This window comes from Gallus gallus, chromosome 5 (assembly GCF_016699485.2).
Source record: "Gallus gallus isolate bGalGal1 chromosome 5, bGalGal1.mat.broiler.GRCg7b, whole genome shotgun sequence".
NCBI lineage: Eukaryota > Metazoa > Chordata > Aves > Galliformes > Phasianidae > Gallus > Gallus gallus.
Window position 1 is genome coordinate 33,868,392 of NC_052536.1, and position 24,065 is coordinate 33,892,456.

At 36.2% G+C, this 24,065-nt stretch overlaps 1 protein-coding gene across 9 annotated transcripts in view; it reads right to left on the reverse strand.

Annotated features, from left to right (window-relative positions):
• Positions 1 to 24,065, reverse strand: part of HECTD1 (HECT domain E3 ubiquitin protein ligase 1) — a 53,605-nt gene that overhangs the window by 27,998 nt on the left and 1,542 nt on the right. For 5 of the 9 annotated variants that reach the window (XM_040702158.2, XM_040702160.2, XM_040702162.2 and 2 more), the window contains exons 2-14: positions 23,040 to 23,364; positions 11,940 to 12,174; positions 10,842 to 11,069; positions 7,812 to 8,093; positions 7,279 to 7,567; positions 6,887 to 6,963; positions 6,699 to 6,797; positions 6,243 to 6,357; positions 5,512 to 5,686; positions 3,999 to 4,137; positions 3,605 to 3,775; positions 2,537 to 2,759; positions 2,409 to 2,453 (exon numbers count right to left, since the gene is read on the reverse strand). In XM_040702158.2, coding sequence (XP_040558092.1) covers positions 2,409 to 2,453; positions 2,537 to 2,759; positions 3,605 to 3,775; positions 3,999 to 4,137; positions 5,512 to 5,686; positions 6,243 to 6,357; positions 6,699 to 6,797; positions 6,887 to 6,963; positions 7,279 to 7,567; positions 7,812 to 8,093; positions 10,842 to 11,069; positions 11,940 to 12,174; positions 23,040 to 23,179 — 2,218 coding nt within the window. In that variant the 5' untranslated portion in view covers positions 23,180 to 23,364. The remainder of the gene's footprint in view (positions 1 to 2,408; positions 2,454 to 2,536; positions 2,760 to 3,604; positions 3,776 to 3,998; positions 4,138 to 5,511; positions 5,687 to 6,242; positions 6,358 to 6,698; positions 6,798 to 6,886; positions 6,964 to 7,278; positions 7,568 to 7,811; positions 8,094 to 10,841; positions 11,070 to 11,939; positions 12,175 to 23,039; positions 23,365 to 24,065) is intronic. The other 4 variants (XM_004941742.5, XM_015287621.4, XM_040702159.2 and 1 more) reach the window with 3 other exon arrangements.

The window sequence follows — 24,065 nt, forward strand, 5'->3', positions numbered from 1 at the left end:
TTTTAAAATTCTTCCCACTATGTATTCCAGCAGTGACGTATTCCACAATCACATCAAAATGGACCACAACTCTTCATACGAGTATCAAAGAAATCCATGAAAAGCTTTGTTTTGTGAAAATAATTTAAATCTCATTATTGCCAACGTGAACTACTCATGTTTCAGAAAACTAAATGAATCTTCCAACTGGAAAAGAGCAATCAACAACATTTAGAGCAAATGGAGGAAAAAAAACCCATTGAAGTTGTATAAAAAAATGGAAAAAAAAAATCACAAAAACTTTAGAGAACGTGATGAGATACATGTGTCAAAACTGAAATAACAGCTACTTGTTCAGATTAACTGCCACAGTGTCAACAAAAAAGGAAATATTTTTACAAGCTATATTAAAATTTTAAATTATCTCCTTTGTAGAATTTCTACATTTACCACTTCTGAGAGAAATACAAACTAAATCTAATGGCGCTAAATGAGAACTGACAAAAAGCAGATATTTTTATAGAGATAACAGATAAACAAACAGGCTCATATCCTACTTTTTGGATATGCAGGTCATCTAGCTTGAAACTGTTTCAAACAACTCAATTTTTAAATTATATTTTGATGATGCAGTAATTAAAAGACTGCATGCTACATTAGAAATGTTAGTTAACATAATTCCAGAATATCTGATGAAATAATTACATTTGTAGCCCATAAATACATGAAATTGCTGTTTTCTGTTAGCTGCAATGACTTACACTGTTTTTTAAATTTGCCATCTTTTCTGCTGCTAAATACATTTTAAAAAATGAACAGTTTTCCATATGCAAAAAATGATATCGTACATCACACTGAAAGTGCAATGATTATGAATAGTTGGAAATAATTTTTGGGTTTATACAAAAATTTTGAAACTCACTTAAAGAACTGCCATTGAATTTCAATTTTTGCATTGAATTTTTTTTTCTTAAAAATTCAAACAAACAATTACTAAGCTAAGGTAGAGAGGAGTGAGGATAGACTTTCCACAAACATCTGAATTATACACATTTCTCCACACTTCCCCCATCATGCAATACACACCAACAAGTCCCATTAGTCAACCCTCTGTACTCCTGCCAGTCATTAAATTACTAAAAAGTATACCATGGGATTAATCAGCAATGATTTAGAACAGCAGAACATATCATACAGTTCAATACTTAAACTATTCTGAATCAATACTGTGTTGTAGGATTTTTAGTTAAATCTTAAACACTAGTTTTGTATCTCAAGAGAAAGAGGCTGCTGCACATGCTTAACAGCTAGCTAATGGTTAAACATCAAGCAATGGCACTGCAATGTCAGCACTCCTTAGTAGATGTCTGCTCAACAGAAAAAAAAAGAAAAAAAGCCTGATTTAACTGTAGTTTAGCTACCCCTCTTCCATAATAACCATGTTAGAGATCTGGTTCAAAAACATGGGATCTACTTAATAATTAAAAATAAAATAAATTTAAAAAAAAGACTGATAGGAACAGTCACATAATCTTAAATTGATAATCTAAGTTATCTTCACCCCATTCAATTACTCTTCCATAGAAACAGTAGAATTCTATCCCATTCCAGTAGTTGGAAGGAAGCAAGCAGAAGTGGCATCCAGGGGATATGATGATTAAGAAATGAATCTCATGGATTTTCTTAGAATTATGTTGTATGATAAACCGGTATATCAACACAGAAAGAGTTTGCCTTGTTTAAAGAATGTGAGAATACACTTCGTCGAAAAAAAATTCAGAAGTGGTTTCCAGTTGTGCTATAATCTAGAAACGCACCCTATCTCGATTTGTCTTCACATCTAAAAACTGAGGGATAATGATATTGGCACTTCATTTCTATCCTGAATCGTAATATTACACATTCTGTTATTTCACTCTACAGCTTGCTGAAAACTTAATACCATAAAGTATTTTACATCTGTTGATTCATAAATGTATGAACTGCTGCAAAAAAAAATGAAACAAAAAATAAGGGTTGTTTTTACATCCAAAACAAGTTGTGTGTTCTGTACAGAAAATTTACCAAAACTCTGTACATTGACGGTGTGTAAGGTCTGTCCCCTTATCATCTCTCCAACAAACAATTAAGACATTTTGTTTCCCAGTCTTGGTGAGAAACTTTCCTTTACTTTATCTCCAAACACATGCAATTTCATTCTGCTAGCTAGAAGCAAACAACAGACTGCCATTTCAACCTGCTTTTCCTGGGACAGCCACTACAAAGTGCTTTTAATAACTGGGGTGAAAAATTAAGTATGCATGGAGAAGAAACAAAACAAAACAAAGTTAATACACTTTCACTGGCAAGATTTTTACTTTACACAATTCAACAAGGAAGTCACGTTATGGTCACATGCTATCTCATGAAAAGCATCACAATTAACTGACCACCTTCCACCTGTTTACATCCTTTACTATTTAGTAAGCCAATTCCTGCAAAACAAAATAACTCCAATCAAATTATATAAACAAATAGAACAATCTCAAAACTTAGATTTGAACTGAGGAAAAACTACCTGAACTATCAGATCCTCCCTCTGGGCTTCCGCTGGAGTACATTGTGGCCAGTTTTCCATCCAAGATAAACCTGAACCATCCATTACTACCATTAGATAGTTCCAGGGCTGCAGCATCACTCCAGATGTACAGGCAGTCCCTTCCCCTGATGATTGACCAGTCTCTCCAGTGATATGGTTTACCCTGCTGCAGCTCTTTAGCATCCTCCTGTGGTTCATCCTCCTTTAAAAAAAAAAAAAAAAGAAAAAGGTTTTTAAACACAAAACACACAAACAAAAAACACGACAGAAAAACAAAACACAATACAAGATTTTTAAAACAGATTTAACTATAAAGCAAACTAAACCATTCTGCCTATAAAATACATCTTTGAAAGCATGCATTAACAGAACTACTTTGAAAAAGTCCCTTCAGGTGCTGATCAACGCAATAACAGCAGTCTACTGACTGAGGCATCTACCTCTCTTCAAAACTCATTTTCTGAGAATAAAATGCTTAAGGCAGGAAGGGAGCTCTGACAGACATCTTGCCCAAACTCCTTGCTTATAAGCAGGGCCACCTAGAACCAGTTGTCTAGAAACATGTGCAGATGGCAACAAAACGTAAGGCATAACTACAAATCTTAATTAAATCTTAATTAATTAATACAAGTATCTGAGCTGCCTGTAAATGACTATAGGAAATCAGCAAACAACTTCTACATGCATTTAAGCAATTCATCATGTAGAAAATTATTTTCATGTTTTTAATATATTCCATACAAAGATTTAAAACCATCTACAGTCATTTGATACACGCACACTGAAAGAGATGCACAGTGTCCACTTATCGTAACTAAGTATGTACAAAAATGAATACTCAGTAGACAACAATATGCTAAGAGCAAACTAAATTATAAAACGATAGCAACAACAACAACAAAATTCAAAAACTGGCATACAATAAGAATTAATTTAGTGACCTATTCCTAAGTCCAGTCCTTCCACTGGACATTTTCTTAGTACTGAAAATTGTATTAGAAGTGCTGGTTTTATAGGAACAAATAAATATAGCATTTCCGTACTTACTTTCTCAGGTTTAGACTCCTCTTCATTCTCATCATCAGATGAAGGTCCTGCCAAAGTTGACACTTTACTGATTACACCAAGTCTAGCCAGTTGGTCTAGAAAAAGATCACCACCTTTATCCACCAAATCCCTTATGATTTGCAAGGCTAGCAAATGGCCATCATCATCATCCTGTAATAAATTGAAATGGAAAGGAAACAATAAGTGAGATCTCTTTACTTAATATCTTGACATGATGAACTTCATACCCAGTTATAGATGAACGCTATGATATGAACACTTTAACATTCACTATTAGTAAGTATGTGGAATTGATGAGCGTAATCTTATGATTACGTATTTTTACGTATTAATACGTATGATTATGAGCGTAATCTATGAGCGTAATCCCTACCTCTTGATCAAGAACTGTAGCTGTTATCTCAACCAGTATTGTGGGCAGATTGTGGCCAGCATCAGAGTCACAAACCTCCTTCAGCAGTGCCTCAGAACAAAAATGTATCATTTTTCTAATGAGAGCAAGACTTGCTTTCCTTTAAAACAGATCACAGGAAAAAGATTTCTTACAAAGACAAAGGAAGCAGTATTCAAGGCAACAAAAACGTTCAAGATAAAATTGCTTTTGCACTACATTTATGCAAGTTTACAGAAACAGTTTTTTGAAATGAGTTCTAGTTCTGGAACAGATCGTTAAGTCCCAGATTAACTCCAAGAATAATCCACCTACTGATCTTCTTGATTCTACAATACTATGACATCCTAACATACTTCAGCGTTTTCCACCCTTCTCTTGTCAAATCAATTCCACATTCTGCCTTTAACCATTCTTAGTAATGGCAATTCATTTTTGCATACGCCATCTGACACTTAGGTATCTATTTCAGTCTTCAGCCTGTCACACGCTTTCAGCATTTTGGTTAGATCCCCAGAGTTCTGAAATCTAAAATTACTATCAGAGCATTCCACTTTCCATGTTAAAAAGCAAAATAAATTCAGAAGCCAACTACTTGTGTATTGTTAAAGATGAATTTTTATTCTTTTAAACACTTTTAAACAGATGATTATCCACATTCAAAAAGAAAACTTTAAAATATGGAAAGCTACAGTCTTCAACAGCAGTTAATTACGCAGAGATGCTTAACGTAGCTTCTTTTTCCCTTTATTTAAAATGGCCTAATTTAAGCTGCCCCAAAGCACTTTGTCCCTAGAAGTACCTATACACTGGGATCAGAAGAAAGAGATTAAGCATATACTATGTTTATACTAAAACATAGTATAAATACTATGTTTTAAAGGCTGACAGGTTATGGTCAGACACAATTTATCACACAGTATGCTACCCACAGTATTGCTTTTTAAGTATCAAATTAGATTGCTTTAATTCTCTCAGTAACAAGCATCTTTCCCAGCTGATAAACACTTAAGTTGTGAAGAAGCCTTCTACAGTAACTTTTTCCAGTCTGAGTTCCCCTGTGTACGTACCACTTTATTAGTTTTCCTCTCCTAAAAGAGTACTTCCATTAAAGCAGCTATAACCAAATAGAGCATCCATAGTGCAAGTTACTATAAGAACACAGTATTCTGTCACAATGCTCCCTGTAGTCCAGAGTGTGCCTTTCTCTCTCCCACTTTGACTAATCATATTCCTTTCAAGACACCACTTCCCCAGCAAGGAAGAAAGAAAGCTATTTAAAATACTAAGTAAAAATAAGACTCTCAACACTTTCCTAACTATCACTTCTATTTGAACAAAAACATGTTAAAACATCACTTGCATTACTCCACCTTTCAGCTGTGATAATTTTTTTTTACTACAAAAACAAAAATTTAATCCACCTTCGCATCTTTATCAGAGACTATTAAAAAATGAAAAAATATGCAGGGAAATTGATAATCATGCCTATTACCTTATTGAAGGCAACATAGTTTGTTGAAATGTTTGTGCAAATACAGGCAATAATCTTTTCAAGTATATAGGTGCCATTTCTGGATCTCCTTTGGGTTCATTACATTCTTCCTCATCCTTGTTTGCATCTTTCTTTTTCTTCTCATCTCCTTTGTTAACAGGACACATCCAATCCCCTGGAAAATAAGCAAACAAAAACACCCTTCACATAAAAGTAAAAAAGTTTTCTTTATTAACATCTGGATGTCTGAACAGTTTCTAAATACATGTTTCCAAAAAGTAAAATTTATATCTGAAGACTTCATAAAGAAAGTTATGAGATAAAGTACTACCAAAGACCACTCATTAGAGTATCTCAAACTACTTAAAATAAATACAAACAACTATCTATGACTAAAGTGCTACAAGAGCCTCACAATCAGGTAAAGTGCAGTTTACACGTAGAAAGGATGCCAGAGAAGCTACCAAGACTGACACGCCCTAAACACACAGTAAAATACCAGTCTACGCCCATTCAGCAGCTGAAGACCAGTACCACTGGCATTGCTTATGTCCACTGAGTTTCTTCTGTTCTTCATCTCTCAAGAACACGTAAAACGTTAAAATTTTTACATGTAATTTGCAAGGCTGGTCACAAAACACGATTTTCTCATGATTTTTTTTTTTTTTTTTTTAATATTGAGTAAAAATTCTAATGAACTAAAAGGGTAAGGAATTAAAATCTGCACTCACCTGGAGACTGTAGAATAGCTACTACTTCACTGTGACCTCTTTCACGAGCTTTGTCTAGAGGAGTTTTCCCATCTTCATCTCTTAAATCAGGGTTTGCACCATGCCTTAAGAGAGTCTGAGAATATATGTATTATCAAAAATTAAATTATATTGAGATCCCTTCTTCCAAAGATATAAATACATTTTTGCACACACTCTTCCAACTTTTTTTTCCAAGCTTGCACGCAAAGTTAGAATACAATTTGCTTATTATGTCTGTAAGACTGATAAAAAACTACTTTTATTCATATTACTGACTTACTGTAACCAAAACTTTGTATTGCAATAAACATGGTAAAGAACAAGCAAATATTTGACAGTACACACATTAAACATACTGCATCAAAGAACTTCTATATAGAACAAAGCAAAAATTCAGTATATATGTCTTCCTAACAGCGTCAGTTTAAATCTTACCTTTGCTACCTGAGGTCTTCCAAAACATGCTGCATAATGTAATGAGGATGACCTCTGCCCTCTGTTAACATCAGCACCCCTTTCACAGAGAAATTCTACCTATAAAACAAGAAAAAACAAACAAGTTTTTTCTTGTCTTGCTTTACAAAAACAACCTAAACTTTTAAGATTCCCTTAAATCTATTTACCATTTCCTGAGTTCCAAAAGCTGAGGCCCAGTTTAAAAGAGTTTGTCCTACGTCATCCATAAAATTCACTTCAAAAGCTGAAAGACACAATTAACAATAATTGAAACATAAAGTATTAAAAGATTAAGCTCCAGCAGTCTTCCTTAAGCAAATGTTAGGTCTGAAAAAAATTGAACATCTTCAATAACAGCATTTATACTGTTGACAGTAATCCAGAAAAAAAGGGAAAAAGTAGCACAGGAATTATTACTAACAGGAAATGTTGTGCATTTAACATAATCAACTCGTATATAAAATTTCAAGGTACCGCCTAAGTATTACAACATCATACGCTATAAAAACAGAAGGAGAAATAAAATATCTCATTTCCTTTTCAGACTATTCTTGCTTACCTCCCGTGTCAATAGCATCTATTAATGCATCGGTATCCTTACTGCGGATGCAGTCTATCAGCTGCCGATGAGAACGTTCACCAGAACTATCCAGTCTCCGCAATCCTGGAATTCTGCCTGTAGATCCAGCACTGGATTTTGGCAGGGCTTTTCTCCCTTCGAACAGTAGCACCAAAAGAAGATCTACTAACCGCATGGTATCCAGTACACATCTCTCATCACCCTGCAACGCACTTTCTATAGAATCTGGAAGTTCAGATCTTAGGAGATCCTGGAAATAATTAAAAGTCTGAACAATAAAAAATATACAGGGCTTTAGAAAATACTATCAAAATTGGGTTTCATTTCCATATGAAATGTTTCAGTTCTTTTTCCTCCTCTTGATAAGTAACCTATGTATACATACATATATATATTTTTCATAGCCTATAAAAGTATATATAAAACAGCAACACAAGTCTCGCATATACTGAAGTATATACAGGAAAATGCCCCAAGAGAATAAGAAACTGTAGTGTAAAATGATTTCTTACATGTGTTACTACTGGAGAGCCTCTACACAGGGTTGACAACAGGCTTACAATAGTTGACACCTGATTACTTAATTTAGAGTCTGCAGCTGTAGATGGTGCTCCAGTGCTAGTTCGGCCAGGTTTGCAAGCTGAAGATGGTCCTGATGCTGTGCCACCAGCAGCTGCCATGCGAGATAACAACTCCTCAGTTAATCCATGCTTAGCTAATGGAGCTGGGTCAACTCCACGACGTGTGAATCTGTCAGCTAATGAAGCAAAACATCGCAGAGCTCCATCCGAAACCTAAGAAAGAAGTGTAAGTGAAAAGATGAATAATCTGTCACTTAAGGTGCTAAAAGGATATTCCCAGAAAAAAGAAAAAAAAAGCTCATTTCCCCAAGCTCCCTCCACATTTAATGAGTGGAGACGGTTCAAAGTTGGAACACAACAATGGTTTGAAACACTCACTAAAGGACTGTACTGTTGTTTTCTTACCCCTTTCAAGAGAACATTATAAGAGATTATAATGATACAAGGAAATAGCGTAAAATTAGGTATTGTATCTCCTTAACTATATACACAAAGACAGAATGAATATACAGCAACATTTAGTTAGAAAATTTGGTTATTAAATACATTTAAAAGTTTTTAAGCCCCCACGTAGTTATATATGTTGCTCTTACAGGAGACACAACTGCTTATAATCTCAAATAGTAATTGTCTACTCTGATAACATAGTTCAAAAAAAACCCATCAACCTGCAGTTTGGTATTTAGGCACTGAGTGCAAAGCATTTTGGTTGTTTTGATATTAGAAACTGTTGAAGTGATTTTCTAATTAAGCTGCAAAAGGGAAAAAATAAAAAATAAAATAAGAGTGCACAGAGTTTTTACTTCAACTTGTAGACAATTACTGAATTTCATATTTGTTCTTTCAAGGTACAAGGACAATTCTAAAAATAAAGTATTCTATAAATATATAAAGTTCAAATATGTTATAATTTTGTAACACTAATGCTATGTTATATTAAACTGCTGCTTTCTTTTAATAGAAATGCTATGCAACAAGCCATTAGCTGAGATACCAATTCAAAACTGCTAAAGTATTAAATTTGCTAAGTATGTGATAGATAAAGCTGTATTTAAAGGTCCACATGCTTCTCTGTAGTAAAATAAACTTCATAATTGTCCCAAGCGTACAAAAAGGACTAATTGGCAGAAGTGGTTTACAACATTTAGATAACCCCCTGTCCATCTGACAGGGATATGTCAAGTTTTTGGTTTTTTTTTGGTGGGGGGGGAAATATACATATATATAAAACCTGAAATTCAGGTTTCTCACTAAAGTTTAAAAAATAAAAATGCAATCCACAGTGACAGTGTGGAAATAAGGCTTACTGATGATCCTCTTAACAGCCCAGCAAAAAATACTTCTGGCCAACTGCCCAGGAAAAGGATCCAACTTCTTTTCGTGCTTGTGTTAAAAACAGAGTGGGGGGTTACTCATCTATATTGCACATTACACTAGAAATGCCTCTACTCATCATATCACGGACTTTGCATAGGCACATCAATGTGAGCTGCTTTTGGCATGTTTGCCTTCCTAAACATAAGGTAGCAAACCGGGCACTCTCAATTTTATTTAAAAAACAAAAAACAAACAACCCCTTCCCCCCCCAAAAAAAAACAACAACAAAAAACCAAAAAGAATAAAAACAAAGAAGTTCAGTATCTGTTCATCGTCAAACTCTAACTTAATACAATTCTTAGTCCCAGAAGTGACATCAATTTCTAGTGCAGCCCATTTTCAAAATGATTATCACGTATAGAGGCCTTAAAGACAGCAGCTCATCAATACACAGAGTAAGATTATGGAATTATTAGCTATTTAGCCAGGCTACGTTAAGTTAAAAATCATGAATCTTCACTACGTTTACAAGGACTTGAAAAACAAACATTCTCATGACTAAATACAGCACTTGCTGGCATGGTCCCTGCATGCCAAACATTCTGATTTATCAGTACCCTTTTACAAGAGATTTTTTTCTTTATCTTACAATGGTGACTAGACACGTTCTCTGACATTTTGCTGCCATTCTTTGACAGCAAGAGGTATAAACAATTCCATCAGTCTTTCCATAAATCATCATGTAAACTTAATTTACCAATTTCACCAGAACTGTTCTGTCAGAAACACACAAGCAAGGTTCAACTGATTTGGTCCTGCACAACGGACGTCAGTTAACAAAGCAATTGTACTGTGGAAGATATTCATACTATTTCTCACAAATCTTGAGTGAAGTAGAAAGGTTAAAAAAGCAAACATACATAAGCTGCTCCTGGGGCCCCATTCATCTGGTCTGAACTCTTCTAATCAAGTGAAATTAGTTACTGGCTACCCACACTTGGTCACAAAGTGACCAAGAAGACAAAAAAGAAAATGACATAGGAAGTTACTATGCAGCAAAGATTTGACTAAATAGCTATTGCAAAGCATGAGTGTGACATACACAAAAGGATGCTACTAGTGGGAAAATTAAAGGATTTCCTGGATTTTACATCACCTCAAGTTTATAAAAATGTTGTAAAAAAGTGCTGTTGGGTCTACAGTAGTACTATTTAAGTGGCTTCCAGTACAATATTTTAACATGTATTGTGGATGTTTTTGTTGTTTCCCTTAGTCTGGCAGCAGAAAAACAAACTAAACTTTCACCTTTTATTTATACTCAGTATAATACTGACAGAAGCACAGATATAGAACAACAACTACTTCAGATGCTATTTCCAAGAAAAAGTCACCAGGACATTTCTAACTAAATTGTCAGAGGCAGGATTAGATCATACTGACACAATAGCACTTGCAGTTTAACACTAAGCAGTATTTATATTCTCTTGTCATCACAACTGTAAAAGAAAACTACCACAATATCCAAATATAACCACTACTATGTAAACACCTCGTTATGAAGACTGTATAAAAATACAAAGCCATTCATTTATTAAACATAATGGATGTTAAATTCACAATTTATTGAGCCAACAGTTACATTACCTGATGGTCCTCATGTTTTAATAAACTAGACAGTGATTCCACACAGATCTCTAATGAAGAATCCTGAGGTTCCATTTTGCCACACAGCCTGGATACTACAGCCATAGCAGAATGTAAAGTATCTTTATGAACAAGGTGTCCGCTGTCACGAATAAATGTCAGGACACAATTCAACCCTCCAGCTTCAAACACAGCTCCTGACTCACGGGTACAGATTAATTCTAACACCTACAATGAAATGAAATATAATTATAGTACATAAAAATACAGTTAGCTGTGTATATACACCTATAGAACTTAAGCAGGCAAAACAACATAAAAAAACCTTTTCTTCAAAACCCATAAGGAGTCAAAACCTCTGGTACACTAACAGTTTTCTTTTAAGATACAGGACCAAATACAAGAAAATCCCCCCTACAGTAGGTTTTTTCTTTTTTCTTTTTCTTTAAGAGGTATTCACAAGAAAGGCTAAGTAAGAGCATCTTTTTCTGAGAGATTAAGTTTTGGGTAACACACAGCTGAGAGCTCTGAAACTTCCACAAATGCTGTTACTTCAGTGATACTCTTTCAAGTAGCCCGGAATAGCATAAATAGGAAAAGTATGTGTAAAGTCTTAGTTTTAGTCCTTTATTACTACTGCCTATGTGCTATCACAAAACAGGTTACGCTACATGGAAAAGACTTTGAGGGTCTTGTAAATTCTTCCGAAAACTTCGCAAGGCTGCACTGGAGCCCCATGTTGTGGAACAGACAGCAAACAATTTAATTTTTTTTTTTAAACAGCAGGTAAATTATCTGCATTATTTCATTTTTTTGTGTCTACAATTAGCCCTCAGCATGCTAATCATTTTAGGCAGACAGGAAAACTTTATTCTAGTATTTTTTTTTTTGAGTTCTTTTTGTGTGGACAGATGTATTTCTTTTTCAGACTGACAATAAAGCTAAAAAGCACAGCTGGCATGTAAACTTTAACATACTGTTAACGTGTCTTTGCTTCATTTTTTTTTTGTGATGATATACAGGATTTGAATACAAGCAAACTCTTTTGGAATAGCAAGCGTTCCAGATCACTCTTAAACAAGACTACTGAAAACATACCTTCACGCACTGCTCAGCCAAATCTCTGCTGGTTCTGTTGTTAAGCTCAACAACTACTAAACGATTACAAAGTGCCTTGATAGCTCCATCAACTCCAACAATCCTACGGGTACATTCTGCTGATACGTCCAGATAATACGTGATGGCACGAGCTGTTACTTCTAATACATTGTCTGGTGCACTTTCATCAAGAAAAATTTTGCACAGTGCTGGTAAAAAAGTTCGAGGAGGACATCTGAAGGAAAAAAAAAAGATTAATTAGTACACTGTGCAAGTTCCTCTGCATTAAGGGATTACATACATCTTCACATTAAATGACTGATGCTTTTCATGCTACTGTGAGTTGCTACGTAAGTTTACAGCTGGTCCAAAGCACTCAACTAAATTGCAGGTATCTCATAGACACCCCAAAATTCAAACCAGCAGCCTAAAAAGATGCCACAATAGAGGGGAGAAACCCAGAAGAATAAAAATACTGGTTGAAATTTTGCATACGTTAGGAAAAATGTATCATCTCGGAAAGTCATTTTTGGAATTTAATCTCGTTTCACCAATCAATTTATTTTTTCCTCAACAGAGCTTCGGGGTTCATAATGACAGATAGCTGATCAACCATGAAATATTACATTCAATAATAAGGACTACAGATGTCAGGTACGCTATATAATGTAATGCTTTGACTGGCCCTTCTTCATGTTCTTAACATTCCCACTTCCTCTCTTATCCTTTCTCACCTTCTTCCTCTTCTCCCCCAACCCCCACTAGAGCTATACTTTAAGACAAATTGTTTTCCAACATCATATAACCACTTAGCAATAAATGACCTAATATAATGATTGTTCAACTACAGAAACAAAATACTTCAAAGGTGATGATGGGGAAATCAACTGACGGGGTGACATACTGCAATACTAGCCATAATAACTGGATACCTCATTCCAAGATGGAGGAAAAGAACAAATACTGCAACTTTTTTTTTTTTAATATATTGGTCTGGAAAAGGAATCCTAAAACTTGTCTAAATCCAGAGAGAGCAAAAATGACAGCACATATCTGGCCTAGAAATCAGGTGAAATACTCATTGACTAATCATTCTGTACACCAATCCAGAGGTCACTCAGTACACCACCCAGTATGTACAGTGAGTGATTTACACACAAGAGCACCAAATTCTGGGAGAGCAATATGCTGATCTTTTCCTTGAAGATCCAACCATGCTACACGAAGTGATTAAATACTCATGTGTGACAAATCCAAAGCCCAGTGATCCTTAGTGATGTGAATAAGTGAAGCCTTGATAAACATAAATCTCACATTTAACACTTAGAATAACATAGTTTACGTGTTGGATACATTAACATAAGGTATAGCAGAATTGTTTGGGTTGGAAAGGAACTTAGAGCCCATTCACTTCCAATGTGATTTCACTGACATCACATAAGCAAGCCAGCAGGAATGCGAACACATGTACACATACTCTGTAAGTTCTAGATGTTGCCTTCTTCCTCCTGAACTTATTACAGTCTTGTGACATTAAGCATGTTACAGATTACAGACGTGTTAGATTACATGCAGACTACACTATCTGCGCCTATCCAGAAAAGTTCCTAACAATCTGCTTAGCGCCTCCTCCTAATTTATTGCCTGTGACATGCAAGGTATTAATATCTGTCATGTTATAGCATGAGGGCTCTCATCACAGATCAGTATTTCACTGCACTAAGCAAAGAACAGAGTGAACAGACTCCATCCATCCTTGAAAACCTAACATCTAGTTGAACAACAGGACAGATACAGACAAGAATGCAAACTCATCACCCCACATTACTCAATCTTATCTCAATATCTAAGCAGTTTTGAGAACTGTGATTTCTTTAATGTATCACATCTTTGCGTTGCATTTCCATATTCTAGTTCCCCACATATTTTTAAAGCACATTACTACGCATGTAGTGCCATCACCACCATCTTCTGCTTTTAAGAGAAAGGCTCTACAGGAGGTTATTTTATTCCAGTTTCTCCAAGAGAAATCAAAAGAATGAACTGCACTGCTCTCATTAGGCCCACAGTTGCTACCTAAACTGCCACTCTGCACATGCATGCCAAATGACAAGATAAGGAAGATGTCCTGCTTTGCTTTACTCAGAGCAATAATATTCAGAACAAGCGGAGGATATACAACCTACGTGCCAAGTACTACTAGTCTTACTGAAGGTTGCAAAAGAACTCAGCCTGCTTTGAACTTGGTTCTGTAATAAAGATACATCTACTACCAAGGTATTTTGCCTAAGCTTGGAAGATAATCAAGCAGCAGCTCCATACAGTGAGAATAAGTTTGTTACTTGCCTAGACAAACCAGGTCACTACTAGAGAGTTTTAAACAGAGTGACTATCTTGTAAAACATTCTCATATAGGGGAAAAAAAAAACCAAACAAACAAACAAAAAAAAAGCAAATTTCAATATCCTATAGTAAAAATAGTGCTGTGTTTATTTTCTGGGGAAAACATAAGGTGTTCCACAGGACCAAGAATGTTTTCTCACACTGAGCTCATGCACTTCCTATACAGAGAGTTCAGATTCTTTATTGCCTGCTGAAGTCTACTCAGGCCTTAGCAGCTCCTGAAGTTCCTGCTATCCAGGGAAGTAAGCTACCCAGGGAAGTCAGATGCCACTGACACAGAATCCAAGTGTTGTTAGTCCAAAACAACAACAGGGAATACATCCCCAGCTGCTCGAGCTACAATACTCTCAAACATGTGGATAAATTAACTACAGCATAACATTACAGTTGTCACATCTTGAACCACTTCAGTCATTACACTGTAGGTATGGTGTGCATAAGTGTTACAAATTTAAGTACTTTGGTGAGCTTTATAGAGATCACCCTCTAATCCCAAAATCTGCATTAAGCTATTACGTAGGTTTCTAATGGTTGCAACTATGAGAATCTGCCCTACGTGCCTAAGGGGTGAGAATATGCCTGTGTGAGTGGTCCCAAAGAAAGGACTAGAAGGGGGAAAAGAGAGCACCAGCAAGTAGGGAAATAAAAGGGATGCAACCCTGTCACATCCATACAAATGAACAGCGCCCTTCCATTCTGCAGCTCTGTGAATTTCTTGTTACTGGCACTTGAACCCCAAGACCTAGCGGATGGTCTCTATGCATCAAAGTGTCCTAACAGGTTCCAAGAGCAGTCTCTGAGTTTTCCCTCAATCAGACCTTGAGTACAGACAGACACATTGTTACTGAAGTGTAAGCAAAGCCAGCACAACAACCAGCACTGCCCATCTGGAAGCAAGTCTAGAAACCAGGACCTGAGAAGAGAGTTTTCTAATGATCAGCATTAGGGGGTTTTTGTTTGTTTGTTTGTTTAATGCAGAATCAGGTAGGAAAATACACTGAACCCACCAGGGAGCAAGACAAGCCATCTATGTTAAACTTTAAGTCTAAGATAAATCCTTACTTCCTTAAGGATCCTGGCTTCCTTAGGCACGCTAGTACAGAAGAAAGAAACCTGTTAAATATTTGCTACTGAACATTACATACATCAATTACGTAGACCCTAGTGCTGTTCAGCCTAAGACCATGCTCAGAACAGAAGTGTCCTCTGATAGGTAGCAAAGCAAGGCATTCAGGAGCATCTGTATCACAGTGGCCACGTGTTGGATTCACCTCTAGAAAGCGCTTGAAGAATAGTAAGACTGCTGAATGCTCAGCAGGAGAGAAGTCGAGGGCATAATTATTGCACTAAATGGACCAACAGGACAGGACAGCAATTGACAAAACTAACTATTGGTTCCAACTGATGATGTTTTGCAGATCTAAGAGAAAAGAACACAAACCTTTCATTATCGCAGGCCTCAACTCCTAGTGAGGGGAAAAAAAAAAAAAGGCAAACACATCATTTCTAATCTTAAAGTATCCCAGTATCAAAATTGATTTCACCATGCTGCTTTTATATAGGCAGAACAGAACCATAGAATCACCAAGGTTGGAAAAGACCTTTAAGATCATCCAGTCCAACTGTCCACCAATCACCAATAGTTCTCACTAAACCACATCCCTCAACACAACATCTAAACGTTCCTTGAACACCTCCAGGGTCAGAGACTCCACCACCTCCCTGGGCAGCCTATTCCAGTGCCCGACCACTCTTTCAGAAAAGCAGCATTTCTTAATGTCGTACATGAACTAAAAGAATTAACATATGGCAGAAAAAAAGAAATTACCACAGCAAATAAATAAATTGCAGCTGCATCTTCAAATTAAAAAAAGTAACTCTGTTCAGAATGTCTATCTGCAACGGAACAAACAAAAAGCAGTGTTTCCTTTAATACAGAAAAAAAAACATTTGTAACAGTTTTCATTCTTTCAAACTAGAAAATAATGCCTAGCATAAGCTAATAGGTAGCTGTTAAGTTCAGAACTAACCATTTTCAAAACACTGCAATCATAGTGACAAGATGTCAAGAAAGGCTAGGAAGATGTACAGCACTGTATCAGCACAACTCCATACGCCAATGCTTACGCCTCAGTCTCTTCCCTGTCCTTCACATCCGTAAGAATGCACAACTCTCATACAGCCACAGCAGGAAGCTCCTGCTGGTGCAAAGCCCTTCAACACAAATGAAGTGACTCAGCTCTTTTGCAGCTTGCCAGTCTACAAAGATACACAGGAAGTAACAGTCACTGTAAATTCATTTCTGTAACTACTTTTCATATTTTAAGCACATCCAAAAGCTTTGCCTAGAGCAGCAACAACACTGGTAGTTTAAAGACTACTGTTGAGTTTAAATAAAAAACCAAGCCACTTCACCCCTCCAACCCAACAGTTAACATTGCTGCTTCCAGCATTACGGTGTTAGCCAATTCGAGTGACTGCTGTATTCAGTTGACACAGAGTCCTCACCACCTGACAAAGCCTTTGGCTTCAGACTCCAGGTCCCAGACATGTGACTTGTGGCAGAAAACCAAGCTCAGCTGCCTGCCAGCTCTTGTGCTCAGTCCTAACTGCACATCGTCTGCACACACTGTCTGGACTACTCAGAGGCAAAGGATCATTTAAACAAAATACACTTCAAAAACACATATAAATGCCTTTTCTTCCTGATCTTAGTCTAGGTAATATATCAAGTCATACCTAAAAAGTAAGGAATCATATCCTGGAAAGCAACTCTGAAGAGAACTAACTAAGATGGTGCTTCACGTATAATGTTTTGTAAACACCTGACTGAATTCTGGATAACTGGTAACAGTAAGAGAAGTGTACTACTGTAAACAGCACAGATGAAGCCAAGGTTGGAAAATATTTCTAAACTGAAGAGCTGGAGAAGAGGACTAAGATCAGTAGCTGACTAGATTCTTGTGCATGCAAGTTATAGTCACAGTGACGATGCTACTGACTTGCAGTCCATGAGGAAAAGGGGCGCCGACTGCCCAAGGCAGACCACAGCAGCCAGCCCTTTTGGGAGCATTAACTCCATGAAGTGATTCTGTCAAACAAGACATTCAATTCAGGAGGATCCAAGAGAAATAAAGGGATGTACAACACTACAAAGGATGTCTATTTAGCTGACCTAATATTCCTGTCTAGAATTTGTGACCATGAAGGTTCTCAAAATGACGAGACAAGGCCAGTTAACCTCCATAACACCCATGACAAGGAGACCGTAATTCCCATTTTACAAGAAGCAACCAGAAAGAGGTTAGCGTGTTAAAACTCTTCACCACTGCAAAAATAAACAAGAAAAATTCAAGCCAAGCACCAATAAAAAACAGATAGCCTTAAAAGTCAGAAACAGCTCTAAACATAGTGCTGTAACGTGACAGCTCCCTGAAAAATAAAGCACATACCCCCACTATCTCTGTACTTCCTATCCCAAAAAGGAAATCTGTGGAGTGCGGAAGATCCCACTACATTGAAGTCTACCCGCACAGTGAGGAATTGCAGCACTGGAATTCCACTGCTGCCACATCTTCTGCTTCGTTAGAAGGCAACAAGTTAATGGAAATCACATGATTGTTGCCACTGTAAAGCTTACAAAGTTTCATTTATAGATAATATAAATCATATATAAGATAGCTGCATCAGCCCAGACCAATAATTCACTAAGGCCTTATGCTTTGCATGATTTAAAACAACAAAAAATGGTAGCCCATAGTTGACAACAGTATTTAACCCCATTTACTTACAGTTGTGCTCAAAAAAAAAAAAAAGGAAAAAAAACCTCAGAAACCACATATGGGAGTGACATAACTTCAAACAAATAAACAACAATCAAAAACATCTGGCAAACCTGTAAGGGACATACATCACAAACAACTTCTCAAACTTCATATGGGTAGAGCTGCCCTCTCAGCCCATCAGTTTTATCATGACTGTTAGGTCTGTGAAAGGGCTCTTTACCATTGTCTAAATTATAAAGATGCTTCTAAAGCCAAAACAAACTTCAAAAATAGGTCTAAAAAATAGCACTTAAATTCCTATCCCTATCTCTACAAGAAAAATTGCTTTTCTGTCTGTATCTAATTTTGACTTACTGGGGTTATACAATTGTTTACCAAACAAAAATAGCACACAAAGAATACTGAGCTGCTCTCCCATTTTGGAATTTTCTGTCCGCTACGCAACACCAAGCAAATTTTTTTTGTTGGTACAAGTTAAGCAGCCTAAAGCAAATTCATGACAAACAAAGGAGTCCATACTTGTAAGTCATCAGGCTGATGAGAAGCTGAACTTTTCCACAGTCTCACTGGGTCATATCAAGTGAGACTTTTTCCACTAGAAGTTTATCTTACACTTGTTACTACACATTAACAGACCTGTGGCGGAAATGCACCTTATCTCTAATGAATACATACTTCATGAAAGAACAAGGTGTAACACACCGTAAGTCAAAACTACCATATTTCACCTTCAAAACAAAAAAAAACAACCCAAACCCTGAAAGGATTTTTGTTTTATATGTGTTAAAACTCTGAATTCCAATCCTTTCTGTAATTTTTGTTTGCAGTGAATAACTCCCAACACCTCGTTGTTGACCAAATCAGAGGTGACTCAGGGTAGAGCCAAAATGGAAGACATCTTCCCTTTCCAAGCTCAAAGCTCCTCTGCACAGCCACACATACGCATTAACTGGCCTATTTCATCTGTTCACAGAGTAGTAAAGCTTCTACACAGGTTTTACTGATTGTTACACTACTGCCTTGTTTTACAAGTTTTTTTAGAATTTAAGAAAATAATTGAATAACATCTTTCCTGCTAAGTACTTACTTCTACAGATTCTTCTACAAAACAGCATTACAAAACCCATGTCTGAGGAGTTTCTATTTTATTTCACCAAAACAAAGTGAAACAAAAGGGGAAGAAGAAAAGTTGCCACACGTTATTTGCAGAAGACCTACAGTAATAATGGGGGATTGTAACTAATAGTCTCTATGGGCCATTAAAATTACCTTTTACAAGTCAAACAATAAAAATACCACTTCAATAATATTCGTAGAAAACATATATTTGGAACTCCTGTTGACTCAGTAGAACACCATTTAACTACCATTTGGGACTAACTCTTAATCACAATGAGTTTTGCTGTTCCCACATTCAATGACTTTGCAAAACCACTTCTACTCACTCACTGAGTTTCCACAGCTCACACTACTGGCTGTTGCTGCTGTGGAAATGTTAGCCATACTTCATGCTAAATGACTAATAAGGGCTGTGACTCATTATCACCAGAAGATGAATACGCCACGATTGATTTTAATGCTAACACATGAGTAATGCTAAAAGCAATTTAATTAGATGTAATTTATAAACCCAGGGAAAACTAAAGAAACACCAATTACTTGGTACTATTATCTGACACCGGGTGCACACCCCACATGTTGTGATACTGCAGCAGTACTGCACAAAATACAGCATCGGGCAGTTATGACTGCTTTCATTTCTGTGACCTGGTCACAAAGATTACTTTCAATATCCACCACTTCTGCACACAGAAACAAAATATTAATTTTAGAATACACAATTTCAATGAGAATGTTTGCAAAGTAGCTCTATTTCTTCCCTGCAATATTGCAGTATAACGCTGTGAATCCATCTTTTTTTTTTCTTTAAATTTTATTTTAGTTATTTCAGTTTACAATCGCTCTTGCTAAGTGAGACTGTATATAATGGCACATAAAGGGCTGCAGAAATTTGTCTGGAAACAATGCTGTGCTTTCAAGGAGAAGGCACAGTATTCATGTCAATATTTTTCATGCGTCTGTTTCACTGTCAGTCCTCACCATATGCAGCTTTTAATCACCAGATGTGCTTCAGTAGAAGTATGAACTTTTTCTTACATTGTAAAAACAAATAATTTCTTGTGTCAAAGAGGACTGGTACTAAATAATTGAAGTCACTCTCGCCGATGCCTGAAATAACTTTTGCTTTATTCTCCAATACATTAACCATTTCTAAATTCCACCTTTTGACTGTTGAATTCAACAGATGAAAGATTTCCTTAAAAGTTTGTTAGTCAATGTCGTGAATAGCAATAAACAGTTTAAAGATCTTGAAATAACATCTGCACAGCATACAACAATTTGGGAACGCTCTCCTGGCTTAACAGAACAGAAAACATTAATGCCTACAGATTGGTTTTTTATTACCAGAAAAATGTGCCCACATTTTAAATCACGCATATGCTGAAACCATTTTGAAAACCAGTTACTGAAAAAAGTGTTTGGTAATAGCGCTGTCACACAGTTCCTTTTACTCTGACTTCTTTAAAAGCATTACTGAATAGCCACTTTAAAATAATCCTTGATATTATTTTCATTACTCTCTCTCAGGATGTGACAACGTTGGCTTCTTGAACTCATTTGGAAAAGATTTTAAAAATACTTTTCAATTTCTTACAAGGAGCCTCAAAATAAAGAAAGTCACCTTGATATGTAGGCTGTGATACAGCCTAATGAAAAGCCTTCCACTCTAGAGTGTATACTGCAAATATGGGAGAAGTAGAGAGAAGTCATACTGCTCCACCATTAGCTATTATGAGCCACCTCTATACTCTGTTTTATGCGCTGTAAGAGCAGAAAACTATCCAGCTTCCTTAGTGCTCGTAATGAGCAGCAGTAAGTGATGATAAATGGGAGCAGTAGCTCTTCTTTTGAAAGGTGATGAACTACTGCTAGCATACCAAACACCACAGAATCACCACAGTCAGTGTACTAACAGTGCCAGTTAGAAGCAGCAGTTAAAACTTTACTGTAAAAATCACTCAAACTGGCAGGAAACCTCGAATAACATCTTCCCAACTCACATTTTATTCTCTTCAGTTTTCTGTTTAAGGAAAGTTTACAACAGAAAAAATATGAAAATCAACTAATTAGAAGACCAGTAGAATTATATTGAAACCCAAAACAAACAAACAAAATGCTAAAAGATAATTTCAATGTTGTTTGTTTCCTACATTAGAACTAACTTTAAAACCATAGCACTGTGATCTTAAAGCATTCATTCTATATACTAAAAAAAAAAAAAAAAGCACTTGGGACTCTGAATTCATTGATTTTGAGAGGAAAGTCTGCTCCAAAAAAAGATACAAAACCCACAACTGCTTCATATTTTAAAAGCTGACATTTTGTTCCTGATTTTCAAGTATACAGAAGATATCTATTCAAATGCTTATTCCCATCATTCTATTTGTATTCAAGATTCAATACACTGAAGTAGAAAGTTTGCTGGAATTTGACAGAAAAAAAACATTCTACATTATCTAAATTATCTTTTTTTTTTTTAATAAATAGAGGTAAATTAATAAGTCACTAAATTAGCTGAAAACATAGCACTGTCCACAGGTACAGGTACAAAGTCCATCATTCTACTGTCTCTTTCAGTTCCAAAATTTCACCCATAAGGCCTTCAAGGCCAAGCTCAGCCAATTTCAAGTTCTAAAGCAGCATACAGAACTTTGATCAGCACTGCACAATTATGAGAAATCCTAGTTTTATGTATGATGCATGAATTTTACACTTCTTGAAATAAAAGCAGTCGTGAAGGACGAACGGCCTTTCAGTCTGAAAGCCGTTCTTCTCTTTAGGGCTAGAACACTCACACTCCTAAATACTCCTAAACCTACACACCTTCAAAGCAAGGTAGATGCCAGACATACCATGAGAAGCAAAAGAAAGGAAAGTAAGACTGAGGATGAAAAGGTGGAAAGGAGAAGAGAAGCAAGGGGATCAAAATACGAACAAGGCAAGAAAAAAAAACTAACCAACACTCCCGACCATGAAAGACACACCTAAGATTATGGAGCAGATACAGGAAGATGATGGAAAGAATTCTAAAACAAACAAACAAAAAACCCAATCCAAACAAAAAAGTAACAACACTGCTAATTAACTGCCAACAAATGCTAAAAAGTCCAATTGTTTTTACTACCTCCCTTCCATACTACTCACAGGAAGTAGTGTAACAAAGGCACAGCAACAGAAGTGGTTACATCAGCACTTTGTGGCAAATGTAAGAAAGGAGTGAGAACGAGGACTGGATACTAGGTGTACAGATGAGACAGGAAACAACAGCACAAAGACCAACCTTCTTCAATGAAAGGGCAAAATACTTCTGAAAAAGGTGGATAATATCTGTGATTCTTTTTGGTCTGCAGAGCTCAAAAAAGCTCTTAAGAAAAGTGTTGCAAGAGTATGGATACTTCTATACATACATACATAGCTAAATTGACCATTATCGTAACTCCTAAAAAGTTGTTCTCCTCTAGCAGCACTAGGTAAAACAAATTCTTCCACGTTGCAACTCTGAATTCATTTATTTAAATTAGACAATCAAACCATGACTCAGAACAGGCACTGTGAATCACTCACATGGCACTACGTTTGTAATTAGAAAACAGTACTTTGCACATTAGCAGACACTTCATTTCATAACAGATACTCGGGTTTGGACTTTAGGACCATTTTCAAAGCCGAAAGTTTCTTAAGTTTGGAACGTTAAATTTCAACACTGTTGAATGCCACGAATGCTTAAGGTTATATACAGCTATCAAAAGAGGAGAACAGCATACCATAAATGAAAGGCAAAACTACTTACGTTTCAAAACAGCGATCCACGTTGTCTGACATCAGAAGTAGCATGCATAGCTGTTCCAGTGCTATCAGCTGCATATCCCTTTCATCTCCCTGCCCCATCTGCAGCCATTCCAGCAATGTGTCTGGGTCCACATCTGCCATGGCTTACCAAAAAACAACAACAACCAAAAAAAAAACAAAAAAAAAAACCAACCAACAAGGAAAAAAAAAAGCCGCCTCTGCTTAAATTTAAAAGTACCAATAATATCCTTTAATTCTTCAAGTCAGATAAAGTTGAATATGATCAATTCTTCTCTTCAGCAGCCCCAGGCTCCTGCAGCTTTCACCTGGAAAGAGGGGAGAAAAAAAAAAACACAATTATCTTCACAATATTTTGCATTTGCCCTCCTCTAAAACACACAGCATATTTTCAGGCTGACATGAAGACAACTTCCAAATATCTGACCAGCAGTCTTTTTTTTCTTCTTTTATTTTCCTTTTTCGAGCTTTGTGAGTCAACTGTAATATATTTGTTGCACTTTCTTGGAAGCCAATCTCTGGATTCAGTCAATAAACAAGACTTAAAGCCTTCTCTTATAAATAACTCAAAATTTAAAATATAAATAGAAAAATCGTGCTTAACTATTTTGCATGTTCTCAGACCTAATATAAAGACAAATAGTGCCATCGTGCCTATTCCATTCCCTTTAATACCTCTTTTTCATAAGCCACCCAACTTTCTGGAAGATGGATTCTCTCTCCACTCCAGTATTCCAATACAAAAAGACACCAAAAGCCGTATTTCAGATGAAAATTACCACAAAAAAATATTGAGATGAACAACTAAAGATGAAAAAATCTTCACAGAACTTTTATGAATGCTTCATCCTTTAAAGTAGCTCTGAAGCATAATAAAAAGAAGCTTCTTTAAATCAAAGGAGAAGAAAGAATTTCAGGATCACTTCTGTTTTTAATGTTTTTTTTAACCAAAAAAAAACATACGCAAGTCGTATTTTTTTAAGCACAGTGAATAATTAAAATAATTCAT